General features: G+C 44.7%; 1 protein-coding gene across 6 annotated transcripts in view; it reads left to right on the top strand.

Moving 5' to 3' along the window:
* The window catches only part of SELENBP1 (selenium binding protein 1), a 171,267-nt gene that overhangs the window by 12,290 nt on the left and 131,550 nt on the right, over window positions 1–27,427 (top strand). For 2 of the 6 annotated variants that reach the window (XM_063946662.1, XM_063946666.1), the window contains exons 1-6: window positions 735–838; window positions 5,491–5,553; window positions 5,979–6,091; window positions 7,370–7,555; window positions 7,667–7,787; window positions 25,611–25,709. In XM_063946662.1, the coding sequence (XP_063802732.1) occupies window positions 829–838; window positions 5,491–5,553; window positions 5,979–6,091; window positions 7,370–7,555; window positions 7,667–7,787; window positions 25,611–25,709 (592 nt within the window). In that variant the 5' untranslated portion in view covers window positions 735–828. Of the gene's footprint in view, window positions 1–402; window positions 586–734; window positions 839–5,490; window positions 5,554–5,978; window positions 6,092–7,369; window positions 7,556–7,666; window positions 7,788–14,049; window positions 14,233–14,406; window positions 14,589–14,749; window positions 14,829–15,011; window positions 15,134–15,838; window positions 15,932–16,495; window positions 16,615–17,337; window positions 18,003–25,610; window positions 25,710–27,427 lie in introns of those variants that run through there. The other 4 variants (XM_063946672.1, XM_063946663.1, XM_063946664.1 and 1 more) reach the window with 4 other exon arrangements.

Below are 27,427 nucleotides of genomic sequence, written 5' to 3'. Positions count from 1 at the left end.
TGGAAAAGGGGTCCTAGTCTGCACCCCCTCCCAGACCCTCCAACATGCCCCCCCCCCCCCCCCCCACTAGGTACAAAATTCTCTGTTCCTGTACTTCCCTCTTAATTTATGATTTCCATCACCTGTGTTGAACTAGTTAAATGATAAGAAAGCTGTTTCTTCACAGGTGATGGCAATAATAAATTAAGAGGGAAGTCCAGAAACAGAGCATTTTGTGCCTAGTGGGGCGGGTCATGTTGGAGGGTATGCCCTCCTATATCTGACCCTCCCTCCACCCTCCCCATGTCCTTCCCTTACAGCAGAGCTGGCCAAACCAGTCCTCGAGATCTACCAACAGTTCACATTTTCCAGATCACCTCTCTGGTGCACAGGTGTAGTCATTACTAATTAAGATGTGCTGCATTCATTCCTAACTGACAATTCTACAGATCTCCAGGAAGCCTGGAAAACATGAACTGTTGGTAGATCTCGAGGACAGGTTTGGCCAGCCCTGCCCTACAGCATGTAAAAGCTGCTGCACAGTTCAGATTCTCAGCAGAGACTGCAGCCCAGACAGACCTGCACCAAGAGACCACAGGAGAATGGGTGAGACCTCTCTAGGCACTGACTGCTCCCCCTGGATGTCACTCATTATTCCATACCTCCCAACCTGACCCTCTCCAGGAGGGAGCAATACTCTGCTCCAGGACTTCCCTCTTACTGTAGGATTGCCATCACCTGTGTGGGGAACTGGTTACCTGATAAAAAAGGTGTCTCAGCCCAAGTTCTGGCAATCATACAGCAGGAGGGGATCCCAGGAGCAACGTGTTGTGTCTCTTGGAATAAGTCATGTTGGCAGGTACGTAATATATATATATATAATGTAATATAATTTCTGTATCACAGTTGGCAGGCAGCACTTACTGAGTTACTTGTCTCTTATCCTGTGTAGCTGAGCTATTGTCCTCTGTTGTCAGCCCGGTGTGGCTGCAGGTGTAAGAGGTGTGATATTATCCCCTGGGATGGGTGAGTGGGAGATAATAGGATATGTTATGTATTACTGTCCGTGTGTCTCAGGCAGGCTGACCATATTCTCCTTTTATCCTGGACACTCATGGATTACACAGGTTCTGTGGCTGCTTACAATCAGGTGAAATGCAGGCTTGTAGTCAGCAGCCCCAGAAGCTGTGTCCCAGGTTAAAGGGATGATCTGGTCGGCCTATCTCAGGCTTATGACCTACCTGGAGTGACGGAGAAGTGAGTGTGCTTTCCCTGCTTACCTGTCACCGTGCTCCAGCACTTTCTTTATTATTATTTCCCCTGATCTCACTTCTGGCCTCAGTACAGTGATATGAACAACGTTCTGAGTAGTTAATTCCCAGGCCAGAGCTGTTTGTCCCAGTGGTGGGGGAAGAGGGGGTGTTGCAGTGGTATAATGCTCCCCCAGGAGACTCCTGTTACATAACCCCCTGTACTAGACGTGCACCCAACCCATAACTCCTCCTAGGCCTATAGCCAGACTCGCTGCTGTTTGCCAAATCCCAGCCTTGAGTATCTGTGTACAGTAACTGGCAGAGAGTCTGTAAGTCCGGGATCTGCAGCACCCTGCTGTGACCCCTCTTACACGCGTGTGACCGTTCCTGTGTTCCTTAGCTGAATGACGGGGAGACTGGTCATTTGTTACCCATCTTGGGAAAGTTGGTGAATCCTTTGCTGCTTCGTTATAGTTTCTGGGAGTTGTGATGGGATGGTATTCCTCAGCCAGTGTGTGCTGCCAGGGAGATTAGGGCGTTAAGGGCACGCTGATAAGGATGGGTGGGTTGTGTGGAAGTGTCGCACACCTGCCCTGATAACACTTGGGGACACCTGTGGTTTTTCTGACACTCCCAGAGAACGGCCACTTACCACCCCCAAATGCCCGTTTCCTGTCAGACAGCCTGTGCTCACCTAGTGATGAGAAGTTGCTGATTTTTTTTGGCATAAATACTTTGCGCCTGCGCACTACGATCCATACGCACGCACAGGCGATTGATAATCACCCGCCTTGTGAATTCACACAACAGCGATCAGGTCTGAATTATGTATTTACTTATTGTGATTTCATCACCTTCCTAAATGACGGTAACAGGCCTTGTACAGACTGCTGCACTCTAATATCTTCCCTACAACATGTGTATGAGGGCCTGAGCCCAATGCATCTGCAGTCACTCTTACCGCACGCCGGATTACTACCTTATGCTACAGCGATCATCCGTCCGTGTGTGCGTCTGCATGGAATGGGCACCAAACCAGTGTCGGCGTGTACTCGCAGGTTTACACTGATATGTGGAGACCAGGCTGCCTCCATCTTGCTCTGAGCATGTCCTTTGTAACATCTGTCTCCATAAGAAATCATTCATCACTGTGGGACATCCACTTAACAAACTGCTCTGGAGCCAGGAACCTGCAGCCAACCCTTGCTGCCAGCTCCGCAGCAGCCTCTGGTCTGTTCATTATCTACCTAAACCTGCTGTCACCGAGGCCACAGAAATGGCTGCAGTGTGATGGCAGACGGGGTGGATGTTAATGTAAGCCACGGTCGCCTGCTGCAAAATCCAGTGTCAGTGGCAGAAACATTTTGGTTTAATTGCGAAGCTTGTATGTAATTGGGCAGATGTTGGCACAACGACAGTACTGTTGTGCACCAGGCAGGGTGCCAGTGTAAGCAGAGCTGGTAACCAGTGCCCACCTCTTGCTGCATCCAGTCCTGATACAGCAACATGAAAGGCTACAGGAGTGTGGTTAGCAGTGTGACATGGGGGGGTTTCCTGTTGCATGATCTGTGTACATTACATAATACGCAGCCATCGCATAACTCCTCATGGTGTAACGTCAGTGACCCATAAAGCAGGTGCTAGAACCATCTTACTGTATCTCTCCGTGAGGTGGCCATTGTTCTATAAACTGAGAAAACGGGCACTTGGAGAGGGTTCTGGGTGAGGCGACATCCTATTGTACGTCCGGCTTAGCCTGGATTCTTGGCTGGCTTCTGCTCCCTCAGGAGGGAATTAATTTAGGTGCCCACTATGCCAGTAATCGGGGCATCGGCTTGTTTTTGTGTAGGCATGAGCGTTATACCCAAGCAGCGATAACGCGGCAAGAATCCACTTTATCTGATAAGTATGACTTGCCGTAAGATATCGGCTAAAAGTTCCTGTTATCGTGTATTAGCGCGTTCTCCATAATATAAATACAAAAAAACAGCGCTTCTTTGAAAATTTAAAAAAAAAAAAAATTTTATTTTTACACAAAAAATTCATTAAACTTACTACAATAAAAATCACATCACAAATACCAGCCAGTATTTAAAAAAGGTCCATAAAAAAATTCAAAGGAAATATATACTAAGATGTAAGCCTTTATCAGAATTGATAAACCAATGCACAGAGGAAGTGCTGAGACACTGTGGTACAGCCTGATAGTGCTAGCTGCACTTGATTAGACCCGCAGCAGCCAGCGCAGTGTAAAAGGAGGCCACATACAAAGACACCCTTTAGTTTTTTGCTAGATGAATTCAGTGGCGCCCCTAGGCAGCCGCCTAAAGCTGCCTAATGGTAGTCGTCCCTGCCCATAGGACTATCGCTAACACTATTTCTGCCAGTCATTGTAATTGGGATACTGGCATGTATTATGAGTGTATCTGGGGGTAAGGAATTGGGGTGATGGGAGAGGAGGGTAAAGGTCAGGTATAGAGGTGGCGCTGGTCCTGTGTAGGAGGCTATATGGCAGTGGGGTATACAGGTACTGGCATGGATTAAGTGTGTGTGGGGGTAAGAAATTGGTGGGGGGGGTAAAGGTCAGGTATAGAGGTGGTGCTGGTCACATGACTACATCCCCCTGGGGGTGGGAGGTGTGGATGGTTGGCTGATCTTGTGAAGGTGTGATGCGGAGGTAGGACAGGTACAGAGGTGGTGCTGGTCACATGACTACATCCCCCTGGGGGTGGGAGGTGTGGATGGTTGGCTGATCTTGTGAAGGTGTGATGTGGAGGTAGGGCAGGTGCTCCTGCATTCCCCTGTCCTCAGCTGCACCCTATCCACACTGTTCTCGCCCTCAGCATCAGTTCAGACTTGTATCAGCCCTGTAGGTGACAGCGGTTCTGCTGGTAATGGGGCACATGTACTCGTACACCTGACTCTGTGAGGAGTTCTGCACTGAACGTATGTGACTACGCCCCGCTACACCCTATTACCCCACCACCTGCCTCATGCCTTCCTGCATCAAGGCTGGCATAGAGGTGGTGTATGGTCATTTCCAGGGAGGGTTCCACCATAGAATCCTATGGGGTCTGCTGCTGTTGGTAATGGAGAGACTTCAGCAGATATCCTTCATACATTGGGGTGATACTTAATATTTGCTTATACACCCCAAAAACGTGTATGCCACAGAAATGTCTTCATAGGATGCTATAGGAGAAGACTCTGTGGTAATCGTGGTCTTATTTGTCTGTGATTGGAGAAGTCACTGAATTTGCTGTTAATTGTTAATAAAGAAAAGAAACCAAGTATTTTGAAGACTGAGGGGGACATGTACTAAGTGGTGATAAATGTGGAGAAGTTGCCCATGGCAACCAATGAGCTGTTCTTTATGCTTTTATCGTATGTATATTATAAATGTTATGTGGATGCTGATTGGTTGCCGTGGACAACTTCTCCACTTTCTTCACTGCTTAATACATCTCCCCCTGAGTCCAGGAGACAGGTCTTGGAGGATTTTGCAGACCTTTCTCAGTGGGGCGAGATGTAGCCAGCCTTGGAGAGATAAAGTAGTGACCAGTCAGCTCCTAACTGTTGCTATACAGGCTGTACTTGAAAGATGACAGACAGGAGCTGATTGGCTGGTACTTTATCTCTCTATACTGTATGTGTCGTGTCACTTCCCCCGCTTTCTCCATTGGGAATGTCCAGTGCCCCACTGTTCTCTCAGACATTCAGGAGAGGACCAGACAATGCTGGGGAACAGATCTAAAGTTAAGGGGTCTATTTATCAGTAATGGCGTGCTGTGTGATCTGGGCGCAATATTGGCGATTGCAGCACAAGGCATGCATGATCGGCTCTAAAAGGAGCCCCGCCCCTGCAATGTGCGCGCAGTGGTAGCAGGGACACCTACACATTTGTGAGTTGCTAACCGCATGCGCAGTGATCTGTAGGCTACAACAGGCTAACGCCATCTTTAGACGTGTAATCCGGTGGGATGGCAGCAGATATCTGAGGTTCCGGTGTCTTACTAATATTTGCGACTCCCTCAAAAGGGGAGTTTTTGGAGAATTTGCCGCAGATATTTAGTGATAAATGGGGCCCCTGATACAGGTAACCAGGTAATGACACCCCCGGCCTGTGTGCGCCTCACTATCACGCCGACGTGTAAACCAGGGAATATGCTGTTGTATAAATACCCCGCTGCTTATGGTTGTGTTGCCTGTTTACCTCAGCCCTGGGACCAACTAATATTTACTGTCTCCTTCTCCACAGCGACGTGTTCATCATCATCATCATGTGGCCCTGGCTACAAGACTCCTCTGGATGCCATGAAAGGTAACGTCAGCGCAGTAATTGCAGCTGTGGGGGCTCGCTTACATTACTGCAGTAGAGTGGCGGGAGGCGTAGTGTCAGTAACTAGAATATTCCGGGACCGCGGCTCCCCTCACAGCTTGGTGCGTCAGTCATGGCGGCTGTACTGCATGGCTAGTGGCGTAGTATTTCATGTGCTGCGCATAATGGGTGAACGTGTGGTTACAATGTTGTGCCACTCTACACACATGCTTAGGGTACCCGGGTACAAAACTGAGATAAGGAACAAGGAGCACTGTAATGTGGGGGGGAGGGGGGGGGGGAATATGGCATTATACTGCCCTGTAAATGAGCCGCCTTTTTCCTCTATCATGGGTTTATGTGGCCTGCGTGGGGGCTGGGTCTCTGAGAATTTGCCGTTTCCTTATGGGTCTGTCTCTGATGCACAGGTCCCCGTGAGAAAATCATTTATGTGCCCTGTATCTATCGCAACAGCGGTAACGGTAAACCTGACTACTTGGCCACTGTGAACGTGGACCCTTCATCGCCACAGTACTCCCAGGTAAGCCACGTCGTGTATATCATGATATATAGCTCGCTGCCTGACACGTCCTGCGCTGTATACAATATTCCAGCAATGGGAAATGGTTCTAGAGCAGCGGCTGCACACGCCTGCCCTTACATGAATGTAGAACATGAGCTTGCACTCTACAGGGGGAAGTAGATCCTTTTCTGAAAAGAGAACCAAAAAAATCCTTAATCAAAAAGGACGTATCAGGCGCTCCTAAACATTAATTAAACTCAAATTATCTAGTACACCTGTATTTTAAATAACAGCTGCTCTCATACGGTGTTCTGAACACCAAAAAACACAAAACGATAATGTCTATATAGATAAACAATTCAGAGCGCATGGATGCTGAAAAAATGTCAATTTAATATAATATAGAACAATTAAAATACAATATTGCTATAAATTAGAAACGTATATCGTAAAAACCGCACTAATGGAAACATCTGAACTACTAGTCAGAAATGTCTAAGTCCATATAAATCCGGTAAGGGAAGAAATCCTGGATAAAAGTGGTGAAGCAAAGTTCCATGTCCCACCAATCAGGTGATAATGCTTAAATACCACAATAGAACCGTAGCAGGTCCACTTATATCCTCTTAAACGGAGATGATGAAGTTCTTTAGTTTAAACATGCAGAATAGACTGGTACTTCCCACAGCCTGTGGTTAGGCTGCAAACCCCCCACCGCTATCCGACAAAGATGGTATCTCACCGGAGCAGATGTATTGCCCTGACGCTTCCAGAACCCCTGGGCAGTTGCGGCTGTATAGATGAGGCTGTTAGAAGCGGAGAGTCCCAATGGATAAGGGAGGAGGAGGGGGGAACCTTAAATGACGGCAAGGTGCTGAGTACTCCAGATGTGAAGATCAGCGCTGCGGCTGTAAGCTGTAGTAGTCTGGGCTCCAACAAGTGCGGTTAAAATCCCTGAACCTTAACGCGTTTCTCCGACATAGGGCAAGTCGGTTTCATCAGAAGGTAAGTAACAAGCTCAAAAGTTGTACTATTTATCTGGACTTATAGACATTTCTGACTAGTAGTTCAGAGGTTTCCATTAGTGCGGTTTTTATGATATGTTTCTAATTTATAGCAATATTGCATTTTAATTGTTCAATATTATATTAAATTGTCATTCTTTTTTCTGCATCCATGCGCTCTCTGAATTGTTTATCTATATAGACATTATCGTTTTCTGAAAGGAGACTTTGGTAGGAAGGTATAGCATGCCGGTAGAGGTGGTAAAACTGAATCCAATAAATCCCGTTCCAGGTTATTCACCGTCTGCTGATGCCCAACGCAAACGACGAGCTCCACCACTCGGGCTGGAACACCTGCAGCAGCTGCTTTGGGGACCACACCCAAGTTAGGGACCGGCTGATCCTGCCCTGTCTCATTTCTTCCCGGGTCTACGTGGTTGATGTGGGTACCGACCCGCTGGCCCCTCGCATCCACAAGGTGGGTATTACACTAAACCTGTGAGATTCCTGCTTTGCCGAGTCTCGGCAAGTGTCTGGTTAGATACGTGTTCCTGGGCAGTATCTGACACAGCTGCCATCCGCTCTCCAGGTGGTGGAAGCTGAGGATATCCAGAAGAAGTGCGGCCTGGCAAATATGCACACCTCTCACTGCCTGGCCTGTGGGGAGATCATGATCAGTTCCTTGGGAGACCCGTCCGGGAATGGCAAAGGTGCGTGGTAGTAATATTCTAGAAATTACATGGTGGGATTGTTACTATTTATACTAAGTAATGACCTTATGTTGGGAATACACGCTCTGATTATCTGGCTGATCCGCTCAATATCAGTGGATCACACAGATAATGGTCTCATATATGCAGCTGACCGATCCTAAAAGATGGAGCTTGCTGAATTGTCCCTCCGATGCAGTATTTAAGTGTCTGGTCAGCCGAATTTGGCACGTATGCCCTACTGTGACCGACACATTTCCCCAGTTATTTCACATGGGAGAGAACCGGGAAATGTCTCCACCCCGGGGGGTGATTGCAGAATTCGGGTGACTTGCGCTGTGAGCGAAAACACACAATCTCTAAACACAGCAACAGTTCTCCTCCTTCTCCTCTGAATATTCACCAGCCCAACAGGTCTGGCTGGGATGACGAGGGGCAGGCAAGTGGCGGAGGCATTTAAACTAGCACCTGAATAGAGAAATGGTTGTACTATTACTAGTTGTCACAACACTCTGCCGCAGCCTGCTCTCAGATACGCCAACCTGACGGTCGTGACGTGGTTTAAACTTCCACAAAGAAGAGTTTTCACAAAATACTTCAATCACACATCTAGATCCACACTTATTACATGTAGCATGGGCCATTCCAGGCGTGTGATTTCTGAAGAGGCACAGAGATACTGATACAATTTGGGGAGTTATTGTGAAATATCTCTAGGGTTAATGTATACTGAAATGTGTAATAAGCAAGGCACATAATTGTGGTATGCACTATTAACTTCAAGTAATAACAAGAAAAGGGATCAGAAAACCTAAAATCTTGCGATTTATCCGGCCATCTGAGCGGCGAGAGACCACAGGAAATTAGATAATTGCAGTACTCGTAGCGCAGCATTTTCCCTTGAACCCTGTGTTAGTACCCCTCATACTTATTCCAGCTAGCAGGTACTCCAAACAGCCACCGTTGGGTATTAACTGTCTTGTTGCTGGACATTTAATGAGTTAATCACTCGCTTCTAAGTAACTAATCCAGTAAATAAGGGGAGGGGGGGGGGGGGGAGGATAGAAGAGACAGGCCAGGTATGTACACAAAGTCATATTATGGGATGTTCACATAACTCTTCTGTCCTTACACCCCTTGACCTGGTATGACAGTTCTGGTATTTTTGGGAGTGAGGCAAGAAGTTTTTAACACTGACCTTGTACAACTGGTGTGAGATTCTGTTCCCTGCCTCTAAAGAACAAAATAAACTTACACCCCAAACCCCCTCCTCCCCCCCCCCCCACCCCCTCCCAGGTCATTTTCAGTACGCTGCGTGGCATCCACATTATGCGTAGTCATGCCACGTGGCTTTGAAAAATCCTAGGACTACTCCAGTCATTTATGCCACCAAACAGTGCACGTATTAAGGCACAGGTTTACAGCCGACAGATCCAAACATACTAACCGGTCAGGCATTCTAGATCGTCCAGCATGTTCCCCCGATACCGTATTTTCCAAGTGTCCGGTCAGCTGTAAAGGCGCGCGCGCACACCCTCTTTTGACAATAGGGGCAGGTGGTGGGGGCATATATACTGGTGTACAGGCTCTCGACATCATATGTCGCTAGCCAAGTACCTGGGGTCACAGTGATGTTCTGAATTCGATTCAGAACATCCATGGTGTCCCTGACGTAGGAAGGTAGGGCTAAAACAAAATGTCGTAGATATTGATCTACATAGATACTAGCCTTTTCAGTCAAACTTCTCCTAAAAACAGATGATGATCTGAATGAGATCTTACCGAATAAAGTCCAAATTAGCTGGAGGAGATCGCGTAATTTGAAGGACTTTTTGGTGAGAAGTCATTTGCCATCTTTAAAGAAATCTCCACATCAAAAGAAAGGATCCTTTTTGTTGCAGACAGTGTAAAGCCTGCCAATACATGATCCCAAAACAGAATATAGGGACAAGTATGGCAGAAAATGTGTGATCAATAGTTACATTGATTGCACTACAACAGGGGTGGTATATGAATTGATATGCCCCTGCAACCTGATTTATATTGGCAAAACAATCAGGCCTTTAAAGGTAAGATTGTTGGAGCATATTGGCAGTATCGGGAACGCTAGACAGGATAAACTGAAATGTAAAACTTTGACTCCAGTAGCTTATCACTTTCTGCAATTCCATAATGGGATCCCACAGGGCCTCCAGGCCTTTGGTATGAGGCATTTTGAATCAAATATCCGAGGGGGGGGACATAGATGGAGATCTCCTCAGATTCGAGAGTAAAATGATATTTTTGATGGGCTGCCAGTATCCAAAAGGATTAAATGAAAATAGCTACCTACTCTTCTTGTAAGGGCAGGAGCTATGTAGGGTAAATTGCTATGATACTATATGCACCTTGAACTCTCTATATGAGAGAGTCACTTACTTACCTGTAGAGCGCATTCACGTGTATATCCAATACTATCTGGAACCCTCCATATGAGAATGTTATCCATTTAATTTAGTGCTTATCTATATGCATATCCAATACTTACCTTGTCTGTGCATATAGAATTTACATTAGGTAGCACTATATCTTAGAGGGATACTATCATGAGAGACAAGATGTACTTAAAATTCTTATTGATGACAAAATGGTCTCCTATTTGGAGTATCTATCCACCCATTCACAGATACATTCGAGGGGTAATTTGAGACATCATAAAAGATTAGAAAGACTTGACAGCTACTTACCTATCCAGGAAGGATGAGGGGATTTTTTAACGAATTATTCGAATACAAAATAAACTCCATACATTTATTGTATATTATTAACTTGATACAACCTACCTTCATCCCCTAGTCAATTGATGACCACATAAGAGGACATATATAATTCAGTTATTTTTTTATTCCTTATCAGAGAACAGAATGAACACATAACTCATTACACATTAGGAGTAGGGGCTTTTTTTCTAGTAACCCCAAGATTATTATTATAAAATTATTTTTATAGAGTATATGTAGAAGCATAGTTATCTATTAATATAATTTATTTTTAGAATTGATGTCAATACTTAATCCCACACTTATTTATTATCACCTTTTTCACTATTATAGTGTGTGCAGAATGCACACTATATTCCTGTCATTTATTTTCACAGTTCACTAATTTGTTTTTTTCTTCTTTTCTTACACTCGCACCTTTATAATTTTGATATAAATTATGTTTATATAATATTCTATACACAACAGATTCACACTTTATTTCATGCATATCACACAAGCACATTTATGTGGTATTAGTACAGACTGATTATCAGTCTGCATAATGTTATCAAATATATGAGAATTATATTTGTTCTTTTTGTAGTACATCAGATTATATTGATTATGGGGAGTCCATTCATTATAGCATACAGTGAATAGTATTTCTCAAAATAAACATTCAAAACATTTTTGTTATTTTATATTAGATTTGCAAAATTCTTATGAACTAAGGTTATGTACCTCGGTAATATACCTTCTAAATCTATATGTGATGTTTATTTGTGTATGTTTTTTTTTTTGAAGTATTAAGCTTTGTTTATTAGGACCAAATACGTCCAGCATAAGAAATCGTGCATCTTGATTATGGTGATAGTAGGAGCACGGGTAGGGATGACGTGGTATGCGATCATGTGTTTAGATACTTTGAAATGATTGGCTGATCTCCCCTTTATAGCTATCCTTGTTAGGACAATCGGGTTTGCCCTGATAAAGCTGATGTGAAACGTGCACGTTGGTTGGCGTTTCAGAGCCGCATGAATTTGTCTGCTATATTCACTGTAAAATGTTGAAATCATTTAATGTAATGGAAAATAGTTAAGTTATATGTAATAGGATTAGGATCACTCGTACAGAAGGACCACTAATTTAGTTAGATAAGGAGAGTCGAGGGAATCATTAATGAAGAGAGCTCTATATATGTGTGCAGCAACAGAAATGTGTACAGATACTCAGCAATGAGCCCATGTGAACCAGCATAATATATGCTATACACGTACTAATAGCCGCTATAGGAATATGCTGATGGTGATTAAAACACACACGTAATAGAAGCAGTTGTATGTACAGACACTCATAGTAATGAGCTCATGTGAATCAGTGTAATACAGGCCACTCGTATCAAACAGCTGCCGCAGGGATACGCTGACGGTGATTAAATTATACACGCAACAGAAGCGGCTGCATGAACTTAGTATTAGAGAGAATTTATTACATATGTCTCAGTGGTCCCCTGCTTCTATTCTGTGAGACACATATGAGAAATTAATCACATTACTAATACCGCACCACACATACGGCACATGATGATAAGACAGCATGTGTGTAAATTAGTAGCTATATGCTATTATACTTTATGATAAATTTTCACAATTCTACCAAGCTGATTATCTTAGTATGAGAACCTGTGATAGGTGATCTGACTGGTTTTACTAGTTATCTAATTAAAATACGTTTGGCACCAGCACCTGAAGACATTTTTTAGAACAAACATCTAGGATAGGATTTACTCTCGGGGCTAATTGTACTTACCAAAGTATACCATACAGATAAAAGATGTTTGTGAACATGAGTGAAGGTGCATGATAAGCAGCCACATACAAATATTCTTTATTATAAGTCCCTGCAATTATGAGCAGCTGACTATTTCAAACACAGAGACTGTTGATCCAGCAGTATTTAACAATTTGAAAAACCTTCTTATAATAAATGATATGTTTGGTATGAAAATGTCATGACAATCAATTTGTGATTCATAACATATTTCAGTGGCTTCTCACTAAAGATCGATATAGTGGGGTTAAATCATAAAGTTAATTACAGTGGTAGCATGCCAATATAAGCATGCATTGTTAGTGATACGCTCATGAAGTTGAATGAGAGCACACTATACATGCTAATCTGTCCCAGTTTACTTATGAATTTCTCTAACAGATGAGGACTAACTATATTAAACAGTTAGTGTTTGGGCAGTGGAAAAGAGAACCGCAACATTGTATGGTCCAAATGTTAGTTTGTTTTCTTTCAATAAATCAGCCTGGTAATATTAACAGGAGACTTTGAAAGGATTAACCCTATATGAGAAATCACAGGGCGGTGGTATTGGATAATAGCACTGCACCAAAAGTGTAGCTTAATATATCACAGGGCGCTTTTTCTGTAACAAATTAATCATTCTAAAAATGTGGATAGGGGATTTGAATGGATCAATTTACTGCGTTGATAAATATCTTAGCCTACCCATCATTTATAATAGGGTATCAATTTAGTACTGCCTAATGTCAGTTCGGCCAGCATCATACTCTGGTAATTAAATTAGGGTTAGATAGGAATACAGGGAATCTCTCATCCCATATAAGCTTCAACTCGGGTTCTTATCTTAGAGGTACAAAAATTGCAAGAAAGTGCAGCAATCTGTTGGATCCCTATCTACATAATTATATTGGAAATGTTCAGACTATCAAGAGTGGTCCGGATCCTTTAAATAACAATACTACCATAAATGGAAACACAATAAATGACACAGTGAATATATATATTTTAATAGATACAGTATCTTTTATTAATTTTTTCCATGTATATTTCACATCAATTTTAATTGACTATCATTAAAAGTTATATTTTAGATTGATTTCTTCTTCCTTTTGTGCGCCAACCAAGAGACAATCTTCTCTATTTTTGTGTCCTCAATTTATTGTTTATGGCAGCACCCCAAACATATGAAAGTGAATTAATATTATAATATATGTATTAATGGGGTTTGTTATATCAGAAAGAACATTTATTGACCTTTTGACTAGTGCAGAAGTTTTTCACCTCCCCTTTGTCCTTTACTTGCTGCTCTGGGAGGGAAGCTGGTACTGTAGTCTGTAGCATGTGGAGTATCACACATGGAGTGTGGCACTGTATACACATGGGAGACACTGATGCTCTGGGAGGGATGCTGGTACTGTAGTCTGTAGCATGTGGAGTGTCACACATGGAGCGTGGCACTGTATACACATGGGAGACACTGATGCTCTGGAAGGGATGCTGGTACTGTAGTCTGTAGCAGGTGGAGTATCTCACATGGAGCGTGGCACTGCATACACATGGGAGACACTGATGCTCTGGGAGAGATGCTGGTACTGTAGTCTGTAGCAGGTGGAGTATCACACATGGAGCGTGGTGTCTTCTGGAGCAGGGACACCCATGAACTTGCTCTAGTTCCCGCTCTGTGACCAGGTCTCTGCTCTGTATCTCAGGTGGCTTTGTGTTGCTGGATGGAAAGACGTTTAAGGTGAAAGGGAACTGGGAAGCGGAGGGACAGGCTGCACGATTCGGCTATGATTTCTGGTACCAACCCCGGCACAACATCATGGTTAGCTCCGAATGGGGGGCCCCCAAGGTGTTCAGCAAAGGCTTCAACATAGAAGACGTACAGGCTGGTAAGAGAACGGTTTTCCAACTCATGGGGGTTTTATAATCTGCTTTCCCTTTTACAGAGGAGCATGGGAAGGGGCCTGCACCACTTCTGGACCCCACCCCAAACACTCCAGGCCTGGGAAAGCCAGACAGGATCCCTTGTCCAATCTAGACTTGCTATCATTGCTGTATTGTAGGGCACTACGGGAGCCAGTTGCACTTCTGGGATTGGACCAAACACACCCGCATACAGAGTCTGGACCTGGGGGAGGACGGCCAGATCCCACTGGAAGTACGCTTCCTGCACAATCCTGATGCTGACCAGGGCTTCGTCGGGTGTGCTCTCGGCAGCTCTGTGTTCCGCTTCTTCAAGACCAAGGTGAGATGGAGAGGATCAGTAGTGACCATCTGTCACATTGGTGGTGCTGCCGCTTCCTGTAATAGGTGGGCGATGTATTCAGGCTCAGGTGTGGTATACCTAGAAGTGTGTGATCTGAAGGGATTCCTGACCCTAACTCGTCTGTTATCTTTCTGTTATAGGATGGGCCATGGGCCGCAGAGAAGGTCATCCAGGTTCCCTCTAAGAAGGTGGAAGGTTGGGCATTGCCAGAGATGCCAGGTGAGTGATTTACTATCCGAGTCGCTGGGACAGGTGAGAGATTGGTAGTAAGCGCAGCTGTAATATGAGGGGTGGTCTGTATGGATTAGGGGGCTTGTGTTGTGTCCATGCTGAAAGTCAGAGAATATTTACCAACAGAATGGTTTGCTGTATGTTATTCTTACACCTGTCCCTCCCCCTCAGGCCTGATCACAGACATCCTGCTGTCGTTGGATGACCGCTTTATGTACTTCAATAACTGGCTGCACGGTGACATCAGACAGTATGACATCACTGACACCAAGAACCCCAAACTGGTCGGACAGGTGAGTGCCAAGTGTGAGTGCTCCTGGTTGGGAATTGAGGTCCCTCCAGGAATGGTGGCAGGATGGGTGGTGGACGCAGGTGATAAGTCAAAGTGGAGCTGCCCATCCTCAGGCCACTTCTACACTTGCAGGGCAGCTATATATTCCCCACTACATCCCGTGCCGCTCGGCTTTCCACGTCGGAGGCTAACACTCTGCCATGTTTGCTACACAATGTCTAATCTAAACCGGAGTCTATAACCAAGCAGAGCAGACATGCCGCGCAGAGTCTTTGTGCTTATTGGTCACTGGTTGAATGATGTCCTCCATGATGTTCTTGTGTGGTGGGACAGGGTGGCCTCCATCAGGCACTATTACTGCTGTAGAGGCATTGCTTAGTGTCATTTTGCACCTCACAATGGGGGTTGTGGATACATTCAGTAGCCAGAATCGTATATTATGTTCCCATTCCCACTATTACATTTGCATTGTAAACAACGTTTTCCCTAAAGGGAACTATGTTGGGGCAGCGCCACCTGCTGTGGAGGAAGCTGCCACCGCCATATTGTCATAGCTGGTATTGGGGACTCGTGGACACATTCTGTGTACTACCACCTACGCTGAGTGTCTGCCATGAGCCCTGTGACCCTTTCTCTAGTGGGTCTTTACCCAGCCGTGTTCCTGGGCTCTCTGATGCAGTTTATCCTTTGCGCTCATGTCTTGCAGGTGTTCCTCGGAGGCAGCATTGTGAAAGGAGGCCCTGTTACTGTGCTGGAAGACAAGGAGCTGAAAGAGCCTCCAGAGCCAGTATACATAAAGGTGAGGAATTCTCAGCAAGTGCTGCATCAGTGAGACTCATCCTCAGCGCGCTCTGATTACCGGTTACATAGGATCAGTATATAGGCGGGGGTGAATGTGTTACCCCGGAGCCAGTGTACATAAAGGTGAGGAATTCTCAGCAAGTGCTGCATTAGTGAGACACATCCTCGGCACGCTCCTATTACCTGTTACATAGGATCAGTATATAGGTGGGGGTGAATGTGTTACCCCGGTGCATTGTGCTCTGTTACCTGCATTAATCACACTTCCCTGCGTGTACACTAATTACCACCACGGCCCATGGTAATGATAAAAGCATGTTAGGCTTGTTCAGGAGATTCAGCAAAATTCACCGATCCCGGGGTCTGTATGGTGACCTCCGGGATCCCAAACGCCGCTCTCCCTATACCAACCCTCTGGACAATGGAGGTCTGGCCAAGAGTCTCTTCTCTGTCCCGATCAGTTACAGGCCCTATGCACCTGACACCATATGGACTATCTGCCTCATAATATTGGGTGGACGATCTCAGTGTAAAAATTCAGTATATTATATTTGTTTTGTAGGGGAAGAAGATTCCCGGTGGTCCTCAGATGGTTCAGCTCAGTCTGGACGGACGTAGACTCTACGTGACCACATCCCTGTACAGCACGTGGGACAAACAGTTTTACCCGGACATGGTCAAGTAAGAGACAGACGTGTCCCGTATATGTATGTTTGCCCCTTGCTGTAATGCCAGGCTTACTTTCGGTTATTCGTACACCCATCTAAAGGTACACTGTGCCAGGCTACAACATGAGTCAGACCACCAGCTATTACTGTCACAAGCTCTGCAGATATTACACACCGGCTGTTTCAGGTGACTGAGTAACCTTATCCCCACATAGAGCTCCTGTCATTCCTGCTCTGCAGCCACATGTTCCCAGGCACAATCCTTCCTAGATCGTAAGGTAAAATACCGGCGGAACCGGCCGTGCGACTGTCGCCATTATATATTTCTTGTATCTTCCACCCAACCCTGGAGCCAACTGTTCATTGTCACAAACACGCCAATAAACCCTTTCACATGCCCTCAGATCATACCTGCTTCATGGTGTTCCTCTGCCCCCTGGCAGACTACGGGTTAATGTTGATTCCCCAATTCTCCAACCCATGTATAAATTGTACTGTCTATAAGACATAATTACATCTGTGCCAAAGTGTAACGGGCAGGAGCATAATGGCTGAACACGAGACTCTGGACTGGTAGGAGAGGGGGGTGTATGTTGGGCGTGTGTAACCTTTGCACTCTCTCCACCATCTTGTCTTGCTTCAGTAGTGTGTGCCAACTCTGTATTGGGTAAGGAATGCCCCTGCTTCACCAGTGCTGGCAGAACCTCCTCTCTGACCTCTCATGTCTCCCTTGCAGGGATGGTGCAGTCATGATGCAGATTGATGTGGACACAGACAAGGGAGGTCTGAAGTTGAATCCAAACTTCCTGGTGGATTTTGGGAAGGAGCCAGGTGGCCCGGCCCTAGCTCACGAATGTCGCTATCCAGGGGGAGACTGCACCTCCGACATCTGGATCTAAATTGCAAGATATAAAGTCACATCTGCTTCTGTGCCAATCCACAACAGTGACACCCTGGAATAGCCCCTTATACAGCTTATTTGTGTATCCCTGTTGTGCTGACCTGCCTCGGACAAAGTCTTAAATCTGCCCAGCCTACGCTATCATTCTGTACCATATACACTGTAACATCTCAGCCCCTCGCAAATGACTGACTCCTGCCCTGTCGGCCACCCTCCCGCTGATTCCTGACCTGTCAGCCACTCGCACACTACCACATATACTTGTGTTGCGTGTCCCTCAGATCGCAGGTCACACGCTTGGGTAGGACTGAGAATATTGCTAAACCTGCAGTTCCATAATACAAGAAGAATGGAGTAATAACGAATGCTTTATTGTAATTCATCTTCTAAGATTCGTGATCATTCCTGCAAATGTAAAACCTGAATATGTGTCCAGAACCGGTTCCTGCTGCCTGGCATCTTTCTCTATCTCATCCCCATTAAATGTGTGTTATCATCCACCCGGAGCTGTCTCTTTATTCCCACCAGTGATAAAACTGCTCTCATACAACAAATACTCCTGCGTCAGTAAGTGGTTCTCATTCCCTTTATCTAGATTATAGTGTGTGTGGATATTATACCTAATAATATAACTAGTTGGGAGTGCTACCCATAGCTTATTCCTATAACACAAACGCACAGAAGCTGTTATCTGGATGCATGGAACCTCACAATTACACTTTCTCTTTCATCCACTAGGGGGACACAGGGGTCCTATACAGTAGGGATGTGAAGCTTGCAACCAGAGGTGTGGCACAATCTAAAATTAGCATTGTCTGCACAGCTGGCTCCTCCCCCTTCACATCCCTCCTCCCACAGTTTGGAAAATTGTGCCTAGAAGGTACAATCACAGAAGGGAGCTCCTGCCCCATGAAGATTGTTTTTTTTTTTTTTTTTTTCCCCCTCACTTATACTGGCCCAATCCCTCCTAACTAAAGGGAGGGTGCAGGTTTTAAAAGAAAAGATGGTAAATGCCCGATCCCACCTAAATGAAAGGGGGTGCAAGCTTTACCAGATGAAAAGGCTGCGTCCCCCTAATAAAAGGGGGACAAAGTGCAAGTTACAAATAGTGCTGCGTCAACCTAAGGGAAAGGGGGACTAAGCCAACATGAGTTTGGGAGACAAGATTTTTGAAGGTATCTGCATCTCTCTGCAGGAGATCCTCAGTCAGCAGCTGTAAGTACTGGTCGTATATAAGGTCCCTTAGCCTATAAAGATCCTTAAGTAATAGAAAACAGTGCCCTGACAGAGCTTTTTCTGACATCTCTATGCACACTGGTCTCCCCTGTTAAACTGTTAGGAGATCGGAAGCGCCGCACATAGCTCCCCAGTTAAACTAAGACGCGCTGCCTGGAGCCATTTCAGCGAGCAGAGGTGCGGGCCAGCTGGAGCGCACAGCTCATTAACAGATAGAGCTGCGATCCGGAGGATGGTGGGGAAGGCACCACTACGTGTAGACGGGGGCTGCGAGTGTCATGTGCTTCTCAGTTACATGCGCCACGGGGGCGGGGGGGCGGGGCGGCTCCAACTCATGCAGCGCCCTACAGAGTTAAGACGGTTTTCAACCTTAAGAGGCAGGGGGAAAACGTGTACAGGGATAAGGGGCTATTTAACCACTTAACTGACTATTTATTTCCCAAAAAACTCTCCGAAATTGTCGGGGTTTTTTTATGAGTAAATTAGGTGAAGAACATGAATTTAACCCTATCCCAAATGATTTTAGTAAAAAAAAAAAAAGATCTATATTTTTTTATTTTACAATATTTTTTTGGGAACATTGCGACCATCGTGGCTTTCATTTTGAAAGCGGAGACAGCCTCGAGGTATGCAGGGGGGGGTCTGGGGGCAGCTAGGGAGGGTTTATTTACACTCCCCAGCGGCTGCCATTGTCTGCAGCTGCTGGAGGCGGGTGATCCTGCCGTGCTGACCGATCAGCAGTGATTGGCGGGGGGAACTTCTGGTCCCTCTGGCAGCAGCGGAGGGAAGTTTATCTTCCCTGCCACAACTAATACTCTCTATGTGACTGGTCGCATCCCGTGCTCCCAGGTCACATAGAACACTTGCAGGCATGGTCGCATCTGATGCCACCATGCCAGGCAAGTGGTTAACAGTGGTCCCCTGAAATCTGTTACGTACTGGTTACACCGTGTGCGAGTGTGACAAGACTGCCGGTGTTGTACTTTTTTTTTTTTTTTTTTTTAAATGATAAATGTATTTTTTTTTGTCCATAAAATGAAGGGAAAGGTAATTCCAGCCGGATCCAATACCTTCGCTTCCATCTCAGTTTTTCTCTTCCTAATTTAAAAGGTGAAAGCGCTGCGTAATTCCGTAGTAAGGGGTTTAAATGTCGAAGACAACCAAGACCTATTATGTGGGTTCACTACGGATTGGCGCCGGGAGCCCGACCGCCGGCTTACCGACAGTGTGGCGAGCACAAATGAGCCCCTTGCGGGCTCGCTGCGCTCGCCACACTATTTTATTCTCCCTCCAGGGGGGTCGTGGACCCCCACGAGGGAGAATAAGTGTCGGTATGCCGGCGCCGGTTTACTGTGCGCCGGGATCCCGACAGCTGGCATACTGAAGACCACCCCTGTTATGTTTGTACGAAATGTAACCGGAAGGGCACGCGGGTTGGCAGCTCCGGGTTGTGCGGCTCCTGCTTAGATAAGGACGCTCCACATGGGAGCAGTGCTCTGGCTAGGTCATGGGAAGACTACCTTCCAAATAGAATCTCCAAGGAGATGGCAGAATCACGCAAGCAGCAATCGGAATGTGCTGCGGGATTCTCAGACGATAGAGGAATTTCTCATCGGGTTAACGCTGCCCGCACAAGCAGCAACATGTGCACAAGGCAGTTCAAAGATATCTTCCTATTAAGTGAGTTAATTGAATCTAACCTAGACGCTGATTTCCCAGAAGAGGACACGGCAATCTCGGGTCTTACTTCTTTAATTGAAGCTGTGAAGGAGAGCCAGAAGAATTTGAATTGTTCGAATCCCAAAAGCTGCGTTCAGCACTGACAAACGCTTTCTATTTCCGAAAAGGTTTCAAGTAACTTATCCCCTACCTAAGGGTGCAATGGATTAGTGGGAGAATCCACCAGTAGTGGATGCTTTCCTAGGACGGTTGTCGAAGACAATCTTATCAATTCCTAATGTAACGACTTTAAAGGATGCTTCAGATCGTACGGTTGACACAGCTTTAAGGTCAATTTTTGTAGCAGCAGGTGCAGCACAGAGACCTGCGATCGTCTGTGCTTGGGTCAACAAGGCCATGGGAGCATGGTCTGGATGTATTGTACAGGCTATTGAGGAAAATAGCTTAGAAGAGATTACCCAACTGGCGGAACATATTCGAGAATCTGCTTCATACTTGTGTCAAGCCAAACTTCACCAGAACTTTGGATAATCTCCCAATTGTACAAACTGGATTTTCAACAGAGGCCTCAGTTATTTTTTACAACGGGTTTGCCTCAGTGCCCTCAAAGCAAAAGCACTGCTGACAGCAATTAAAAAATTGCTACGGTCCGAGGTCATTATTCCAGTTCCCGCCTCTCAGACGAACGGGTTTTCTATTCCAATCTTAGTCGTGACAAAGCCAGATGGGACAGTCAGGCCGATACTCAATTTAAAAGTTTTGAACCAGTTTCTAAGGGTCTATAGATTCAAGATGGAATCAATCCAGTCGGTCTTTGCAGGCTTAGAACAAGGCGTGTTCATGGTATCCATGGACATAAAGGATGCATATCCCAATCTGGGCCCCTCACCAGGCTTCCTTAAGGTTCACACAGATGATGGATCACTACCAATTCAGGGCCTTGCCGTTCGGTTGATTATCGGCCCCAATAATCTTTACAAAGATCATGGCAATAATTGTTGCAGAATTGAGACTGTTGAGGGGCACTATTATACCTTATTTAGACAATCTACTAATCAGGGCATCCTCTCGGGAACAATCGATCAAGGATGTTAAGACATCTCATCAATTTCTCATTTAACATTGGTGGATTGTGAATTTCCAAAAATCCAACCTCATGTCAACTCAACGGATTCAATTCCTTGGTCTCATTGTGGACACTGTACAATTGAGACTATTCCTACCAGAGAAAAAGGTCAAGGGCCTACAGAGATTAGTGGCTCAGGTGCTGAGGTCACAAACTGTTTCTCTACACCTCTGTGGGCACCTTCTCGGGAAGATGGTGGCGTCTTTGGAAGCTCTCCAGTACGGCAGACTTCATTCCCGACCATTCTAGGTGAACCTCGTTGCTCAGGGAGCAGGGTCACACTGGCTTCTACATCGAAGAATCCGACTTCCACCGCGCATATGAACCTTCTTAAATTGGTGGTCGTAGCGCAGGAATCTCGCAACAGACAAGAGATTTGGGATTGGAGAATCCTAACAACGGATGCCAGTCTCAGAGGCTGGGGTGATGTCCTGTAGGGACATCAGTTTCAGGACAGGTGGATGTTACAGGAGAGCAGATTACCCATAAGCATTCTCGAGCTGAGAGCGGTTTACAACGCGCTTCTCTTAACAGAAGACCTAGGCATGGGTCAACACTTAAAGATACAGTCGGGCAATGTCCACAACGTCATCTTACATAAACCGTCAATGAGGAACAAAGAGCAGGATGGCATTACAGGAAGCCACAAAGATTTTGTTGTGGGCAGAAGGGTGAAAAATCATCCTCTCGGCAGTGTTCATTCCAGGTGTGGAGAACTGGGAAGCAGATGATCTCAGTCGCAGGACATGCATCCGGGAGAGTGGTGCCTACATCAATGGATTTTTGAAATGGTGGTGAGGAGATGGGGGTCTACCTCAAGTCGACCTAATGGTGTCTTGGCAAAACCATCAGCTGCCCAGATATGTGTCCAGAACAAGAGATCCAGCAGCAGAAGGAGGGGACGCACTAACACTTCCTTGGTGTTTCAGAACGGTTTACATTTTTCCAACTCATACCCAGGTTTCTGAAAAAGTTGAAATGAGAACGAATGTGGGTGATTCTAATTGCACCAGGTTGGCCCTGCAGGAGTTGGTACTAGAGGAAGATCCTTGGTGGTTACCTCAGAGAGAGAACCTGTTATCTCGGGGACCGTTCCAACATCCAGACCTGCACAGGCTGCGTTTAACGGCGTGGCTATTGAAACCCGGATCTTAAGTAATTGTCGCTAGGAAGTCGGTCGCAGCCATGCACTACTGCATGATTTGGAAGAGATACATGGAGTGGTGTCAAGAATGTGGATGGAATTCGATGAACTTCCACTTATCCAGACTTCTACTTTTCCTTCAAGCCGGTCTAGAGGTAGGACTGACACTGGGCTTTCTGAAGGTTAAAATTTTGGCTCTCTCCAGCCTATTTCAACGGCGGTTGTCATCCTTGCCAGAGGTTCAAACCTTTTTACTGGGGGTTCTGAGAATACAACCCCCTTTTTCGTCCTCCCACTGCACCATGGGACTTAAAGTTGGTGTTGGAATTTTTGAGATCTCCAACCTTTGAGCCGTTAGCAAGAACAGACCTGAGATATCTCTCATGGAAGGTCACATTATTGCTTGCCTTGGCTTCGGCCAGGCGGGTTTCTGAGTTGGGAGCCTTATTGTGTATGAGTCCCCTTTTTTTTTTTTTTTTTTTCCCCATGAGGATAGGGCAGAATTCTGTACAAGAGCAGATTTTCTTCCTAAGGTTGTCTCGTGGGTTCATGTAAACCAGCCAATTGTGGTCCCATCTTTCTAGGGTCTCGCAGATGGGGATGTGTCCTTGGATTTTGTCTGAGCTCTACGGGTATACGTGCAAGTTACGTTATCCTTCAGATAGTCGGACCATTTGTATTGTTCTTTATGATGGGCCAAGGTAGGGTTGACCAGCATCTACGCAGTCTTTGTCTAGATGGATTAGACTTGCCATTCGGCAAGCTTATATTTCCTGTAGCACACAGGTTCCGGTTCAGGCGGGTGCTCATACCACCCGATCAGTGTGTGCCTCATGGGCGGCTACCAGAGGTGCTTCCATTACTCAACTTTCCAGAGTGGCGACGTGGTCCTCAGCCCATACCTTTGCGAAAATTTACAAGTTTGATACCTTTGTGGCCGGAGACTCTAAGTTTGGAAGTTTAGTTTTGTAGGCCACTGACAGCATTCCTTCCCTGGGGGATAACTTTGGGACATCCCTTACTGTATAGGACTCCAGTGTCCCCTAGAGGATTCAGAGAAATGGATTTATCAGTAAGTACTAAAATCCTCTTTTAAAATAACACTTTTATTAGCAACATTTTGTGATCAGCCAAAATATTAAAACAGAGTGTGAATAGAAAGTTACTGTTCAATCTTTTAGTACATAGACTGTTATGATTCAGTCTACAAATAATTCTTCCACTTTAGGTGTTCCTGCCTCTGTTGTAACATATACACTTGTATCTGTGTGATCCTGTTATCTCCTCATGAATTGGAGCTTGGTTTATTACAGAAACATTTTATATACTTCCACTGTCACAATAACCTATATCACATTAGAACAGAACGTTATTGGACTTCTGATAAATGTAATAGTTCCCTGTATTATTGCAACACCAGTTACTATTATTTGGGTTACAATAAACAATGTCCTAATCGTGTGTTATTTCATATTTTCTGGAGGTCAAATGGGGTGTATAAATATAGAAGTTACGAAGGGTGTAATAAAATGAGACAGGTTTGTTGGAGATAAACCTTCTATCAATCCCCTTCACTTGTCTGTTTGTTACCCTTTGTTTACCAATCGATTGGGAATCCCAGGAAGCAGACGCCACACATAGTTATGTCCGTCAAAATGAGACCAGCTCTACTTTATTCAGCAGGGCATTATATAGAGAAAAAAAAACTACTTGCATGAACACTTGATACACGTCACATTTTAAAAACAATAATGTATCTCTTCTCATAACTCCTCTCAGGCTGACACCCTCCTATGTGTCCTTCGCAGAAGTCTAAACACACAAAGACTGTCTAATAACATGTTTTCAAGACTTATAGATATGACCTTGCTTCGCACAGAATGTACTTAACTATGAAATGTCAGCATTATTATGATCTAACCAGCAAAGCATACTTCTACTTAACTACATCATGGCTGCTACTTAACAAAATGGCTGACACTGCTTAAACTAAAACATCTATCTTCCTCGGTCCCTCCTTTCATAATAAAATGACATTACAGCTGATAACAATATGACATTACAGGAGCTACAAGGCATCACATAAGTTCTGCCTAAAAAGACTAAGTAAACAGTCTAGCTATAATGGTGCTAAAGGTTATGTTCCCATAAGACGATGCTTGTCACTCTATCCCGTGGAAGGTAAAGAACCGTTCATCACTAGTCCAACAATCTACTCTTTGATCCCGCTAAACCCTTTAGCTGGGTTTGAGCAGAACATTTCTCTAAACCACTTCTTGCGCACTATTTGTTTCATTAGTAATAAATATACAATACATTCTTGGAGTTCTCTTCATACATAATCTAAAAAATATGACACTATTTTAGTAGTATGTATTTGCTTTAAACAAATTAAAACCTCTTATAGGCTTATATGTAGTGGGGACAGATGTCCATTCCCCTCCTTTTCCAGATGTGGGCCCATGTGAGCCCAGCATTTCTTAATGAACTGGTATCTTCGAACTTCTAGAGATTTCATGATCTTTAACTTGACTAACACAAGCTCTGGTGTGATACCACACTTCTTATATACTATATATATAAGAAGCACATACTACATATATATATATAAAGTATATACACTTGTATACTAAACACTGGTACGTAACTTTGGATTGGCGGACATGCCAGTCCCTGCCCTCATCTGTGAGAGATATAGAGTGTATTATGACAACAATGAGTACTGAAGTTCCCAATATAATGACCCATAGTGGTCTGTCTAGTTTAGGCCCAATTAGCCTTTTGCATGTTTGTGTATTTCATTGTTCAAAGTGGAACCCAAGTCTCTCTTTCCTTAATTGACACAGAAGTTGGCATGGTCAACAACACTCGATATGGACCATCAAATCTGGGCTCAAATGACTTTTTCACGTGTCTTTCCAGATACACCCGATCTCCTGGTTAAAGCTGGTGGGGATTCAGATTTGCTCCTGAATCTGGGAGAAAGGCAAACTAGAAAATACAGAAGTGACCGTTTCTTCAGTAAGACTTTTTTAACATATGCAGTCAAATTACCATATTTATGCTGTAACTCTTATGGATAATAACATCCTATCTTAGGTATGCTATCAAACAATATTTAATAAGGTGAATAACCTATGGTTTTACTGAATATGGTTCTACTATTAACCAGTACTAAAAATAAATACTTTAGCATCCCTTTCTGGTTTCTGTGACACACCCACTAACCTGTGGGGGATACATGGAATGCAGTTGTATTCCCAAATCATACCTTATGTAATACATTATTTATTTCATGAAATAAATACCGCTATCTGCTACTATAACTTCTGGTACTCCATATCTGCACATAACTTCTGAACCTAATTTTCTAGCTATTGATTTTGCTGTGGCTTTTGCCATTGGCCAATAACTGAAAATGTCTGTAGCTACCAATACATCTTTGGCAGTTAGATATAGTCAATTTGCAGTCTTTGAAATGGAAAATAACTTTTGGGGGATTGCTCCAAGGGTTGACTTGACCTTCTGTCCTGGATTGGACATTTCCAGTAGGCCTACATATCTAGTAGGCTTGTACAAACTTGGTTGCGGCTGGATAACATCCTTGAGCTATCCATCTTCCATTCACTAAATGTTCCATTTGATCCTCTCCCTGGTGTGTGAGTCCATGGCTGACTTAACACCTTTGTGGATATAAGCTTCTGGGTAAGTATAACTTCTCTTCTAATTTTCATAAGCCAGTGTCTTCTTCTTTGCCATGCTGCTTTTTCTTCCGGACCTGCTTGTTCCTGAAATTTCTTCAAATCCTGTAGACCAGGCATTTGAGGCCTTGCTTCTTTCTGTTACTTCTGTCTGTGTGGTGTAGATGGCTACCTTTACTGGTTGTTTGGTTGCTTTCTTTATCCACAGGCTACTTTCTCACTCTCTCCTGCTTGTTTCTGAAGTTCAATCAGTGTATCTAGTCTGGCACTGGAATGGTTACTGGATAGACTTGCCTTTCCTGCTGGGGGCATCTTACTGCCCTCTTGGCTTCAGCATCTTGCCAGATTGTTGCCTCTTGTTTCAGGAGTGTCATTTCTTGCATGTGCCTGGATCTTCATTACTGCAACCTTTTCTGTGGCCCTTGCAAAGCTCTGAACTGGTGTCTGATCAGGGAAGCACGTTGTATGTCTTCGCCACTTGCCTTCTTGAAGCCTCTGCTTTTCCATATCTGACCCACACTTGTACTGGGATGGTAAGGATCCTGAATCCACAACTCCATGTTCAGTGGTCACTTACTCCTGTATAAGGAATTCCATCCTCATGGTACCTTGATCCATCCACATATAGCTCTTGCTGAGCATTAGGTAGGGCTGTGTATGTAACATATGGCAAGTTGAGGTTCTTGTTCCATTAATGCCATACAAGGAAAAGGAAAATTTTTGATTACTAGAATTATTCTCTTCCTCTTCTGGACCATCTCTCCGGTCCTGCATCCATGATGATCTGTCTGTATCTTGCTCTTCTGGACCACCTTCCTGGTCCTTATCATCAACTTCTTGCTTTCCGATTAATCAGTAGATAATCTGTTTTTCCCTCCTTTTGAATTTTGAGATTCAACACCTTTATTGATTAATGCTGGAAAAGGGTTGCTGAGTTGAGGGTAATACATCTTCTGATGGTTACTTGTCGCACTTTGGCAGTGCTACTTCATACATGGTCAGCCTTGCCGCTGGCAGGTGTTTGGTTCTTGCTTGCTG

This window comes from Pseudophryne corroboree, chromosome 12, assembly GCF_028390025.1.
Source record: "Pseudophryne corroboree isolate aPseCor3 chromosome 12, aPseCor3.hap2, whole genome shotgun sequence".
NCBI lineage: Eukaryota > Metazoa > Chordata > Amphibia > Anura > Myobatrachidae > Pseudophryne > Pseudophryne corroboree.
Note: the sequence above shows the minus strand (reverse complement) of the source record. Positions and strands in the feature narration are given on the sequence as shown.